The 14,258-nt window shown below is 44.9% G+C and overlaps 1 protein-coding gene across 1 annotated transcript in view; it reads left to right on the forward strand.

Annotated features, from left to right (window-relative positions):
• The window catches only part of thsd7aa (thrombospondin, type I, domain containing 7Aa), a 169,823-nt gene that overhangs the window by 122,609 nt on the left and 32,956 nt on the right, over positions 1–14,258 (forward strand). Inside the window, exons 8-14 of the mRNA XM_056298137.1 lie at positions 898–1,138; positions 2,543–2,658; positions 7,065–7,197; positions 8,409–8,512; positions 11,542–11,736; positions 12,294–12,560; positions 13,959–14,137. Coding sequence (XP_056154112.1) covers positions 898–1,138; positions 2,543–2,658; positions 7,065–7,197; positions 8,409–8,512; positions 11,542–11,736; positions 12,294–12,560; positions 13,959–14,137 — 1,235 coding nt within the window. The remainder of the gene's footprint in view (positions 1–897; positions 1,139–2,542; positions 2,659–7,064; positions 7,198–8,408; positions 8,513–11,541; positions 11,737–12,293; positions 12,561–13,958; positions 14,138–14,258) is intronic.

Below are 14,258 nucleotides of genomic sequence, written 5' to 3' on the forward strand. Positions count from 1 at the left end.
CAGTGAGGAGTTTCACCAGGGGCACGTAGCATGTGGGAGGATCACGCTATTCCCCCCAGTTCCCCCTCCCTCCCGAACAGGCTCCCCAACCGACCAGAGGAGGCGCTAGTGCAGCGACCGGGACACATACCGAGCTTTCCACCCCCAGACACGGCCAATTGTGTCTGTAGGGACGCCCGACCAAGCTGGAGGTAACACGGGGATTCGAATCAGTGATCCCCATGTTGGTAGGCAACGGAATAGACCGTCACGCCACCCGGACACCCATGCCTCAATAATCTTGATGATCCGTGTGATAAATTCATATCTTTTTGAAATTCACTTGAATATTATGTTAATGGCCTCACCCATGTGCTGCTACAATGAGGTCGCTCATATCTTGACTGCTGGAGCTCATCCTTTCACCGTCCTAATAGCTGAACTGTCCTTTCAAAGTTTTCAGTTCCCAGTGATGCTAGCTGCTAATGAATGACAAGGTTCTTTAGTCAGGAGGGTCACACAGTGCACGGACTCCAGAATATGGCATCGAGGTCAACTTGTCATTGTCCGTTCTTCTGGCTGACCATCTCTCGGGATCAATTGCTTTATACGACATGCCACTGCAATCACTTTTATATTGCACCAACAGGGAGGAAAAGAAGGGCACACCGGCTCTCATAGCACAGGACCAGAACTATAACGTTACAAGGCAAAGGGAATCAATGAGAAATATCAAACCACCCAATTTCCCTGTAACTTTATCATCATAGTAAGGTGAAAGTAGAACAAAATCACTCTGCCTTGCAATGTAGCAAGGATGACAAACTTGTTCCTTTTCCACCGCTCATGAAACTGACAAACGATGACATATTTTCAGTACCACTACCACATTGACGGTGTGTGTTGTGTGCTTGGTAGGTGGAATCCAGTGCCCCAACGTCAGTGCTCTGCAGGAAGTGAGGAGCTGCAATGACCACCCCTGTACTGTGTACCACTGGCAGACTGGTCCCTGGGGGCAGTGCATAGAGGACGCATCTATCCCCGCCGCCAACACCTCTTTGGGACGAGCCAGGGGTGACGATGCCTCCTGCTCAGTGGGCATGCAGACACGGAAAATCATCTGCGTTCGGGTTAATGTGGGCCAGGTGCCTCCCAAAAAGTAAGATCCACGTATTAAATATGTATAGTAATATATATTGTTTACAGTAAATCAGGGTCTCAGGGATGTATCCACTTATTATTCAAGTACGTATAATATCAGGGTTTATCTGAATCTAAATTGAACAAGACCCTTATACAGATGTTAAAATGCTGTAGTGAATTTGGGGTGCAGCCGATAACCGCCGCAGCCGGGATGCAAACTCAGGTTGCCCGCACCACGGGCGACTACGTTAACCAGTCGACTAAAGGGTCCGACCCATTAACCAACCAGCTAGCGAGTCTAGTCATTCATGGTCGTTACACTACCCCCCCCCCTTCGGGAAGTGTGTCTCTGCGCTTCAGCATACCAGCTCCCTCACGCCTCTGGGTGCTCGTGCTTCCGATGGCCTCACAGTCCCACCATCCCACTTCTGACACTAATATAGTGAATTTGGGGGGCAGCTGGGAACCGCTGCAGCCGGGATGCGAACCCGGGTCTCCTGCACCACGGGTGACTGCGCTAACCAGTCGACTAAAGGGTCCGACCCGTTAGCCAACTGGCTAGCGAGTCTACACATCCGTGGTCGTTACAATACTATATGCAGACTCAATGAACGCTACAGCAACAGTTTTCATAGCTCGAATCATTCCCTCAGTTTTTGTCCCACAAGCTGTTTGTGGATGATAGTTTCTCTGTGTCAGACCATCAGTCTGTCTTTTAGGCTATTGTTCCTGGTGTCTGGCAGAGATCTTATCTGATGAGCAACTCATCAGATGCTTTAGAAATCTGGGTCTTTTTCTAGCCCGAAGGCATCTGCTGGGGAAACAAATTATCTATTTATTTATTCAACAGAATGCCAGCAGTATTCAGCAGCAGCATAGCACTAAGCTGGCACACCCTGCCAGCCCCCATGCTGGCTATGGAAATGAAGTCCACTTTAATTCCTGCAGTAACTCCCAGTCCCTCTGTCACATGCTGAGAAGTGAACCCCTGACCCTGGTGCCCACATGCACAGCAGTCGGATTGGGTCATCCTGTTAAACAGCAAACCAGTAAAAAAGGATCTATATCACGATATCATAAATTAATGATACATTTTATATGATAATAATAAGTCAAACTTATATAGCACTTTTCTAACACTCAAAGTCGCTTTACAATAAACGGCAGTGAAACAAGACAACAGGCGTACACACATATACGCATGATTGTGTATAGCATGCGCACACACAAACATACACACGTAGCCATATTCTCACAAAGCAACCCCGTACCCACCTCAACCGATTACAGATCTCACAAGCCTCTCAGCATGGATACTTTGGCACTGATCCAGCACATCTCTATCAGATTCTCCAGGGTGATACCGTGTGTGTGTGTGTGTGTGTGTGTGTGTGTGTGTGTATCGATGATATTTTTGTAGGTGTCCAGAGAGCCTGCGACCAGACACAGTCAGGCCCTGCCTACTACCCTGCAAGAGAGACTGTATCGTCACCCCGTACAGTGAATGGATCCCTTGTCCATCAACATGCCAAGCAGGTAACATTAATTAAAAGGAACAAAGCAAGTCCACAAAAAAAACAAAAAAAAAGCAAGAAAAGAAAAACCTCCTGAGACAAAATTAACACACAAAAAAATAAAAATAGTTGCAGGCCAAATTGATTCCATGCAACTACACATAACAAAATTAAGAGGGTTCATTCATAGATAACAGTCTGCTGGTTTCATATGGCACTTAATATTATCAGGCTCCAGCATAACAAATACTAAAACTCTTCACAAGAGGAGGGACTAAAAACATTAGTGATGACATGCAGTGATACCTGGTGATTATAACAAATTCTCTGCAATGTTAGACAGAGATGCTGCGTCTGTATATTTAACTTAATGCTGAATGTTCAAAACTAAATATACATAAGCAATGTCGTTGTCTAACCTCATTGCAAAGAATATATTATTCATCCTTAATGCTCAAGAGGCAGGCATGGGAGCAAGTCCATGAATACTGGGATGGCGTCCAGCGCCTTGCGTGTGCCCCCGTCCATAGGGTTAGTGGTTGTCTGGAAGGACATCTGACATAAAATTCTACCAAATCATTATGCGAACTGACAAGACCAGCAATGACATACCAGATTGGTCAAGGCCCGGGATAACTACGACCATCATTGGTGCTGTGCACTCACAGGGTACTGACGGAAACTATGCACCTGTTGGGGAACGTAGGAAAAGGCGGAGGAGAGGAGGGTATCCAAAGGAGTTGAATCAAATGCAACTGGACTTGGTATATATCCGTGAAGATGTTTCGCCTCTCATCCAAGAGGCTTCCTTAGGAGGAAGGAGGGGTACAAGAAGACAGAAAAGAGAGAAGAGACAACTGAAGATGAAAGACTTTAGAATGGCCACACTTCATGTTGGGACAATGACAAGCAGAGGGAACTAGCAGACGTGATGAACAGCAGAAGAATACAACTGATGTGTGCTCAGGAGACAAAGTGTAAAGGAAGCAAGGCAAGAAATATTGGAGGAGATTACAAAATATACTCCCATGGGAAAGACAGTAAAAGGAATGGTGTGGGGAATGATCCTAGACAGAGAGCTACAACAGAAGTAAGGAGGGACTTAGATAGGCTTATTTGGATGGGATTTAATTCATATGGACATCTGGCAAATATAATAAGTTCGTATGCGCCACGAGTGGGTTGCAATGAGAAAGTAAAGGTGAATTTCTGGAGAAAGCTGGGCAATGTAATGGCAAGCATACCAGGGGATGAAAGAGTTTATTGGAGCAGACTTGAATGGACACGTGGGAGAAGGAAATGGTGGCCATGAGGATGTCATGAGAAAATTCAGGTTTGGAATGAGAAATGCAGGTGGGGAGTCGATAATTGATTTTGCTACAAGGAATGCTATGACTATATAGTCAATACATATTTAAAAAGAGGGAATATCAGACAGTAACACACAAGAGTGGAGGCAGAACTATGCAGATAGACTCCAGAAAGCACCACTTGAGGGAAGCTGTGAATTGCAAAGTAATACCAGGTTAGTGTGTAACAAAACAATATAGATGACTGATTTGCCAAATAAAGACAAGAAGCAAACCCAGAGTACAAAGACCAGCAGCATGGAAGATTCAGTGGTGGAAACTGGAAGAGGAACCTTGCAGAGAAAGCTTCAATATGAACGTAGGAGGGCTGTTGGGAGATAGATTGCCGCTAGATTGGGATAGAATAGCAGAAGGTCTAAGGGAAGCAGGCAGGCAAGCGCAAGGAGAATCTCAAGGGGGTAAAATGAAGGGACAGGAAAGTTGGTGGTGGGAGGAAGAAGTGGAACACTGTGTAAAGAAGAAAAAGTTGGCCAAAATTAAGCTGGACAAAAATGAGAATGAGCAAAACAAGAATGTGATCAAGAAAGCTAAGAAAGAAACTAAGAGAGGGGTAGCAATAGCAAAGGCAAGAGTTTAGGAGGAGCTGTACAAAAGACTAGATACAAGGGAAGGAGAGAAGGATATATATAGAATAGCCAAACAGAGAGACAGAGCGAGCAAGGATGTTGAACGAGTAAAACTGATCAAGGACGCCGATGGAAGAGTACTGTCAAAAGATGAGGATATATTACCGAGATGCAAGGGTTATTTCAGGCACCTAATGAATGAAGAGAATAACAGAGAATGAAGGACAGATGAACAGCCAAGGAACAAAGAGGACGTGGGAGAGATTACAAGGGCTGAGGTGATAAAAGTGTTGCTACGAATGAAAAGTTGGAAAAGCTGTGGGACTGGACAATATACCAGCTGAAGTCTGGAAATACATGGGTAATACTGGCATAGACTTCCTGACTAGACTCTTCAAAAACATAATACAGACTGGGAAAATGCGAGATGAATGGAGAAAGAGCATATTGGTACCAATTTACAAGAAAAAAAATTGATGCTCAAGTCGAAACAACTACAGAGAGATACAATTGATGGGACATACAATGAAGTTATGGGAAAGAGTGATTGAAGTGAGACTTAGAAAGGAAGTGAATATAGGGAAAGAACAATTTGGATTCATGCCTGGAAGAAGTACCACAGATGTGATATTTGTACTTGGGACCTTAGTTGAAAAATACATTGAAGGACAGAAAGATGCACTGCGTATTTATTGATTTGGAGAAGGCATATGACAGAGTACCTAGAGAGGAGTTGTGTGGTATTACCTGAGATTGAAGGGAGTGGCAGAAAATTACATCAGCATGATTCAGGACATGTACAGGAACTGTAAGACCGTAGTTCAATGTGCAGTGGGAACAACAAGCGAGTTTGAGATAACGGTAGCACTGCATCAAGGATCGGTGTTGAGCCCTTCCCTGTTTATGACACTGATGGACAGCCTCACAGAACATCTTAAGAAAGAGCCACCATGGAGCATGATGTTTGCTGATGACATTGTGCTAGCAAACGAGGACGAGGAAAGGTTGGAGAGAGATCTTGAAGATTAGAGAGAAGCGCTAGAGATTAGATTACTTAAGATCATCAGAAGCCTGAGTACCTGTGTATAAATAAGCAAGTATAAAGTCCAGGACTGACCTTAGGAGGAGAAGATGTCCCTGAAGTTAACAAATTCATGAATTTAGGATTGACAATACAGACAGAAAGCGGTGGTGAGAAGGTAGTCAAGAAAAGGACACAATCTGGGTGGAATTCATGGAGAAAGGTAGCTGTAGTACTTTGTGACAAAATAATACCATTGAGGGTAAAGGGCAAAGTATACAAATCAGTGGTTAGTCCTGCCATGCTCTATGGTATGGAAGCAGTGACAGCAACAGAGAGGCTATAATCTACATTACAGGTAGCAAAGATGAACATACTGCTTTGGTCCTTTGGAGTGACTCAAAAAGACCGCAAGAAAAATGAAGAAGTGAGAGCTACTATGTTCAAGATCAGAGGAATGGATGAGAAGTTGAGAGACAAGATTGAGATGATTTGGACATGTATAGAGAGCAGGCATAGACTATATGGGAAAGAAGGTATTGGACATGGAAATACGTGGAAAAAGAAAAAGAGGACGACCAAGGAAAAGTTGAAGAGACCAGACAGAGGAGGACATGAGGAGGGTTGGACTGCAGGGGAGGGATGCATCAGACAAAAAAGCTACAGAGGTAAAAATCCATTGCGGCGACCCCTGAGAAATGGGGAACAAGCTGAATGAAGAAGAAGAGTCATCCTTAATGCTATTCCATGTAGTATCTTTGTGTAGCAATCTGATTTAGACCTCCAACGCACTTGTCTGTATTTGCATTAATATTACTTTAGTTTCCTATGACAATCCCTTCAACCATTTGCTCTGTGAGGTATTGGCATGATAACGCTCTAGAAACATTTACAGGGTAAATCATTAAAAACCACTCTTAAATTGACTTTTCATACATAGAATCATTCAGTCATTTCATTCTGCTTTCATGTGTTTTGATTTTCCATCTTGTTCTTCTATCAGTTCAGCAGTTCTCCACAGTAGTACACTGGAACACGTAACACAGCAGTGTAAAATGTAGATGTTGACTTCCTGTAAATGCAGTAACTTCCACCACACGCAGATATAGTCTGGGTAACACGGAGCAGATGATGTAAATAGTAATCAATATTCTACTGAATGGTTTTATTAGTCTCTCCCAGAACTGCTCACTTCCAGCAGAGACTGACCAGCAGACAGACTAAATAGATGGAAACCCACTGTGTTTCGTTATGTTCGTCTCCATTAACACTCGCTGTGAAATACTGGTCATAGTTACCATAGAAGAGACTTATTTTTCAATGATCTCCCAAGGGCCTCAGATATGCAAGCACTTGTAATAATCATTCATAAGTACACTATTTTTTCTTGAGCTTTAAATGTTGCAGGTGACTGCAACCTCCTTGTATCATGACTGTTTGTGAATGTCTGTTTTCTTATTGCTTTGCCAAGATGGTAAAACAAAAACGAAGCAGTTCAGGAAACGCATCATTGTCCTGTTACCAACCAATGGTGGCCAGGACTGTCCTGAGGTGCTCACACAGGAGAGAGACTGTGAGTCTTCGTCTGTCTGTCAAGGCTACAGGTAACCAACTGGTCTTTTTCATTATCTAACCGGCCCACTCTACTCACTGTGTAATACAACTGTAGCCCGGTGTAAAAGTAGGGGATTAATACAAGCAAGCTCCTCATAAAGAGTTAGATGGAAAATAGTCTTTTCTGTGCATAACTGTAGTCCACTGACTTCCGGTTTCTACTGCAACGGTCATACCAGTTTCCCGTTTGTTGGCGTGTGCTTTTGACAATGGCATATTTTTCACCATGCCTGCAAGATTTACCATGGATAAATGTCAGCGACACGCACAGAACTGTTGACAAACTTGCACTTGCACCTACGGGGGAAAAGTTTCAAGTTGTGCATACCAAGTTACGTCCATCCGTCCGTAATTGGTCTGGACGGATGGACGGACATAACTTGCTATTCAAGGCAAACAGTGTGGTAAACAAAATGAAAAACAAAAAACAAAACACACATTGTGCCTTTAGTACAGCTATTTTGTTTGATTGGTTGTTGTGGGTATCAGTCAGTGCCACCTGTGGTGATTGGCCGTAGGTAAGGAAGAGAACGGTAGAGGGTGGGGCTAGCAAAGTAAATGGGGAGAAAAAAAGGTGGTGAGAGGGAGAGGAGGGACGGGGGAATGAGAAATGTTGGTATAAGCCAGTGCAGTGTTGCATATTTTATTAATGCATATTCAAATGATTGATTTGCTAATTTAGGTAAAGTCAAATTGCGTTACGGAATTATTTTTCATGTAACTCAGTTAGGAACTATCTTATATTAATACCCTACTTTTACACCAGCCTACACAATGACACAAAACAGAATATTTATAGCTGTTGATGATTTGTAAGCTAAGTTTATATTCTGACATGCAGTATTTCTGAGCAGCCATTCACAGTGGAGCACTGTTGTTTAATCAAGCATGTGAGCAGAGATACACTTTTGATTGTACCCATGACCTTCGTGGGGGATGGTTTTAGGGGACTGGGTGTTAAACACCCTGGGTATGAGCATTACTGCAGCAGTGTAGTACTGTTGACAGAACAGCTCTCCTGGAGGATTCCGGGGATTCACCTTGACCGTAGAATTCATTTCCTTCATGCAGTTGTTTTGTGTTTTATGATTGTTTGTTTTTTGTCTTCATGTAGTGCAGGTATTCAGCTTGAGAAGCTTCCAGTCACGCCCCTTCTCCTCTAACGTTCAGGCTAATGCCTTCTGTTCTCCCTCTTGTTCAGGTGGAAAACTCACAAGTGGCGACGTTGCCAGCTGGTTCCTTGGTCCGTTCGCCAGGACAGTCCTGGGGCTCAAGAAATGTGTGGAACTGGCCTACAGACTAGAGGTAAGGATAGGATAACCCCCCCCCCCTTTTTTCTCCCCAATTGTACATAGTCATTCACCCCACTCTTCCGAGCCGTCCCGGTCGCTGCTCCAGCCCCTCTGCTGATCCGGGGAGGGCTGCAGACTACCACGTGCCTCCTCCCATACATGTGGAGTCACCAGCCGCTTCTTTTCACCTGACAGTGAGGCGTTTCAACATGGGGACGTAGCGCGTGGGAGGATCACGCTATTCCCCCCAGTCCCCCCCCCCCCGAACAGGTGCCCCGACCGACCAGAACTGGCGATCCCTGTGTTGGTAGGCAACGGAATAGACTGACACACCACCCGGATGCCCCAGGAGAGGAAATCTTTAGATACAGTACAAAATATCAGAGCCACTTTTTGATGTTTCCTTCTCGTCAGATTTTAAATATCTAAATTAGTTTGAAATAGCATATCTATGTGTGCATAGTCTGTGTCTAGACAACTATTGTCGTGTGATCTTGTTATCCTCACACCCTAGTATGTCTAGACAATTACTGTCATGCCTTCTTAACCTTTTAAGTGTCTATACCTAACTATCTACAGCAGTGTGTTATTTCTTCTGTACATGTACATTGTGAACAGAGCGTGATCATTTGCTACTTGCAGAGAAGACAGCTCAGTCATGAGCGAGCATTTAATAGGAGCAGGCATTAGTCCAAACTCAGCTGAAGTTTTGGTGTGATTGTGTAGAAGCCCTGATCAGATCATTCCATCTACACACTCCATTTTGGAACAGCATTAAAGGGGAGAGTTAGTATGAAAGCTGCAGCTTGAGCTGTATGCAACTTTAATCTTGCCACATTATGGGATTCAGGAGACGGATGTAAAGGTTATATTAGATATGTGAAGTGGTCTGAAGCATTCCCCTTTCAGCTCCACAAATCCAATAGAAAAAAGGAGTAAATACCAGGTAGAAATATCAGGTGAAAAGAATCCACTCCGTGCAGTAGGGATTCTGAGAGAAAGCTTGCCAAAACCACATTCCAAAGTGCACCAAATAATTATGATCACTTACACATAAAAGCAGGAAATGGACAAATAATCACAACACAATGATGAACTGCTGCACAAATTACACAAACTTGCATTTGAAAATGTTTAATAACATACAGTACAACTGATGTTCAATATGCTGATGATACTCTTTTCTCTACTTGGAAGCACAAGTAGAAACAATGTTCTTTGCTCCTTTCTGCACATTTTTTTTAAACAGTGCTGCTATGCTAACATGTCAAGGCTGATAGGTGTGCTGGCATACCTACATCCAAAACAGCCATTATTAATGTTATTATCTGCAGCTGTGTTTATCCTGCTATGCTTACCTCACAGAGTACCAAGATCCGCCTGCTATGTTTTTAACCTTTAACCTTAACATGTCTGTGAATGTTCTCATTCATCCAGGTCATGGTTATCCAAAAGAGTTGAATCAAGTGCAACGTCTTCACGGATATATACCAAGTCCAGCTACACTTGATTCAACTCCTTTGGATAACCTTTACATGGTTTTTAACCTGTAGGTATCAAGGCACTCACTAAAATTGTGCAGGGAACAACTGGCAACAAAAAGCAGCCCGGGAATTTGCTGTCAACTGGGATTTGCCATGTTTGTGTGTACAGAAAGCAAAAATTCAAAGTTGAATTAATGTAATGATAAACTGACACCTTCTCTTTCTGTCCATGTTTCGGCAATGAGGGCTGGATATGTTTAACACGTTCTAGATAGTAACTGCCCCAGTGCTGAATATACATCCAGTTGTGATGGCAACTGCTACCTGCTGTTACGGATCACATCAGATGTGTTGATGCAGCTAAGATGACGTAGTGAATATATGTATAATGCCGGGGTCGGAAAAAAGAAAGAGCGGCCCTCACAAGACAAGCCCTTTGGGAATATTATCGAACTTCCGAATGGCCAGTCTGCACCTGAAATGGGGTAGGACTTAGTTACTCTTCCGAGCCGTCCTGGTCGCTGCTCCACCTCCTCTGCCAATCCAGGGAGGACTGCAGACTACCACATGCCTCCTCCGATACATGTGGAGTCGCCATCCGCTTCTTTTCACCTGACAGTGAGGAGTTTCGCCAGGGGGACGTAGCGTGTGGAGGATCACGCTATTCCCCCCCAGTTCCCCCTCCCCCCCGAACAGGTGCCCCGACTGACCAGACGAGGCGCTAGTGCAGCGTCCAGGACACATACCCACATCCGCCTTCCCACCCGCAGACACGGCCCATTGTGTCTGTAGGGACACCCGACCAAGCCAGAGGTCACACAGGGATTCAAACCGGTGATCCCTGTGTTGGTAGACAACGGAATAGACCACTACGCTACCGGAATGCCCCACTCTTCAACATTTTAGCACTTAACCCAAGTGTGTCATTCCCCACTGGTGAATAACCCCTGCATTGCAGTGTGGATGCAACGCTTCAGTCAGAATTGAGGCAGACAGTTTACTTCGGTGTTATCCTTGTGCATGCCTAGACTTCTACTTGAGTCTTAGGGAAAGTGGGTATCTGATTCCAATGATGAGCATCCTGGCCCTTCACGTTGGGAGGGCCCTGGTCATTAAGTTCCATTACCTGTAACAGTACACTCATAGCAAGAGAAAGAAATCAAATACGTTCTCCATCACTGTTCACTCTCTCGCCTCATATGGTCCGTGTTAGCAGAGGTTGGTAGGTATTATAGCATCTTCACTGTTAGTGCATGTGATTGTTGCGAGTTAAACAGTGGAAGTAAGGGAGGGAGAGGGTTTTTTTTTTTTCATCAAGATATTTTCCGACAAGCTTCCTCTACCATTTGACAAACTACCAGGAATCTTTCAGCTGTCCAGTCGGTAAATTACCCCTTAATACTCAATCATGACTTGGGCTATTCCCCAATAATGTATCTTAACATTACTTTGAAGTTAATGAAAGGGAATGAGATTACTACCCCCCCCCACCCCCAATGAAAAGAGTCAACATGCAAAGCCTTTTTGCTCACAAAAGCCCCTTCACTCCTTCCCATAGCCGTCTCATGCCGGAAGCAGGATGGTGGACAAGCCGACTTTGAGACTTGCCTTAAGTTTGCCAGCTCGATGCCGTCTGTCATCCAGGCCTGTCAACTCCCCTGTCAGGAAGACTGTCAGCTCACAAGCTGGTCCAAGTTCTCCTCTTGCACAGCCGACTGTGTGGGTGTCAGGACCCGGAAGAGGATGTTAGTGGGTATGTGAACTATTTTAACTTCTGAGTTTTAGACAACAAGTACCTTCAGAGGACGAAAACAGAGGGTTTTATAAGCTTAGGGACAATGTGCATCTTGTTTGGGTGGCACCTGTCTAAGAACTTTGCAGGGAGTTCCTCAAGGTCAGGTAAGACTGTAAAGGATCATGTGGGATAAACTCATTCGTAAATGGTAAATGGATTGCCTTTATGTAGCGGTTTTTTTGCTACAACAGCCACTCAAAGCACTTTTACAATCACTGAATGCCTCACATCCACGTACACACACTCTCATACACCAACGGTGGTGTCAGCCATGCAAGGTGCCAACCTGCTCACCAGGAGCAGGTAGGGATTAACTGCCTTGCTCAAGAACACTCAAGAACACCTCGACATTTTTGCAAGGAGGAGCCGAGGATCGAACCGGCAACCCTCCATTTACCAGACTTGTGAGATGTTCTATGAGATAATCTAGGAAATTGTAGTTTTTCTGTTTTAGAATGGCTAACAATAGAGCTTGTGCTTTTGGCCAAGTAAGAAAGTATATTTTCCTTTTGCAGGTAAGAGCAAAAAGCGAGATCAGTGTAAGAACAACCAGCTGTATCCTTTGAGTGAGACCCAGTATTGTCCCTGCAACAAATACAATGCCCAGCCTATGGGCAACTGGTCGGACTGTATCCTGCCTGAGGGGGGCCGAGTGGAGGGTCAGCTGGGCATGAAGGTCCAAGGTGACATCAAGGAGTGTGGCCAAGGCTACCGCTATCAAGCCATGGTGTGCTATGACCAGGATGACCGGATGGTAGAGACCTCTCGCTGCAACAGTCATGGTAAGCACTGCACACTCCCCTCACATGGCGTTTTAAAACCCACTTATTGCAGCAATGGACAAATACACAGAAGTGCAATTTTGAAAGCCTTGATATTTTTTGCATATTGAGCTTTTGACCTTATGAATTATGTAAAATGCCCTGGTTCCCGTCATCTGCAGCGAGTAAGCATTTTCCTTTCACATTGTTGTTTTGTCTTCCTTTAATTTGGCTCACACTGATGTCGAGGTAGGGAGGAGGCTTTGATTGTCAACGCAATCGATGAGGGAAATAAGGAACTGGCTCCACTGCTTGCAAGGGCAAATATGTCAGAGCAATTTGCAGTCAGCCACATTAGCATTCCACACTATATTCCAAGGGGGGAAAGAGAATTGGGAATCAGAGCGCTGTGGAATTCTCTTGAGTCCAGGGACGATACCAGAAATGTAAGCACTCTGGGGGTTGAGCAAGTCTGTTTGCTTACTGTAAAACCCATCTCTTTGTTAGTCACCGCCTTATTCCCAGCGTGGTGACTGTAATGGTAACAAGCTACTGGACAGATAGAGCTGCTGCTGCTGCTGAATGTCTTCTTACTTAAGGCCATTTGATAGGGAGTCTCATGTCAGAGAGCATTGCATGAGCAACATTCTGGATGCAAGCTTTCTCCTGCTGGCATGTTGCCCGAGGCTAGAGCTGGAGATCATTGAAGCTGTGTTTGATTATGGCAGCAATCAAGGACTAGGAAGGGTGGTGCATTGTATGGGGGAATTTAGAGTCAGCAATCATGGATAACAGCATGAGAGCTTCATTTATGCCTGAGGAATTCTGCATGGCCGTAGGCCTGATATTTAGCTTGGGACTTTGTTGATAAGAATGTGCTGGTGAAAAGCAGAACATCTTCCCCCCCCTCTCACTTTTTTAAATAACAGTGCTCTAGATTGAGATCACCATAAATGATTGAGATCACCATCCAGCCATCCATTATCCAAACCACTTATCTTGCGCTCAGGGTCGCGGGATGCTGGAGCCCATCCCAGCAGGGTGGTGCAGTGGTGGGCGGTACAGTGGTGCAGTGGTTAGCGTGGTCGCCTCACAGCAAGAAGGTCCTGTGTTCGAGCCCCGGGGTAGTCCAACCTTGGGAGTTGTCCCGGATCGTCCTCTGTGTGGAGTTTGCATGTTCTCCCCGTGTCTGTGTGGGTTTCCTCCAGGTGCTCCGGTTTCCTCCCACAATCCAAAGACGTGTAGGTCAGGTGAATCGGCCCTAGGTGTGTATGTGTGTGTCAGCCCTGTGATAGCCTGGCGGCCTGTCCAGGGTGTCGCCGTTGCCACCCAATGACTGAGATCACCAAACGATTAAGAAATTAAACAATGTGATGGAAGTGCACTGACACCTGGTTGTTGTGGTGGGGTTGGTTACAGGGTATATTGAGGAGGCTTGCATCATACCCTGCCCCTCTGACTGCAAGCTAAGTGAATGGTCCAACTGGTCACGCTGCAGCAAGTCCTGTGGCAGTGGGGTCAAAGTTCGCTCCAAGTGGCTCAGAGAGAAGCCCTACAATGGAGGGCGTCCATGCCCAAAGCTGGATCATGTTAACCAGGTGAGTATGATGTGCCATTAGTTCTGAAACTGAAGCCAGTGTAGAACCTTGGCTACGTTTTAATGTCACATTAAAAGATGACAGTACACCATGAAGATGTAGCTTCACCGGGCATGTTTCA

The sequence above is a fragment of the Lampris incognitus genome, chromosome 18 (assembly GCF_029633865.1).
Source record: "Lampris incognitus isolate fLamInc1 chromosome 18, fLamInc1.hap2, whole genome shotgun sequence".
In the NCBI taxonomy this organism is placed as follows: domain Eukaryota; kingdom Metazoa; phylum Chordata; class Actinopteri; order Lampriformes; family Lampridae; genus Lampris; species Lampris incognitus.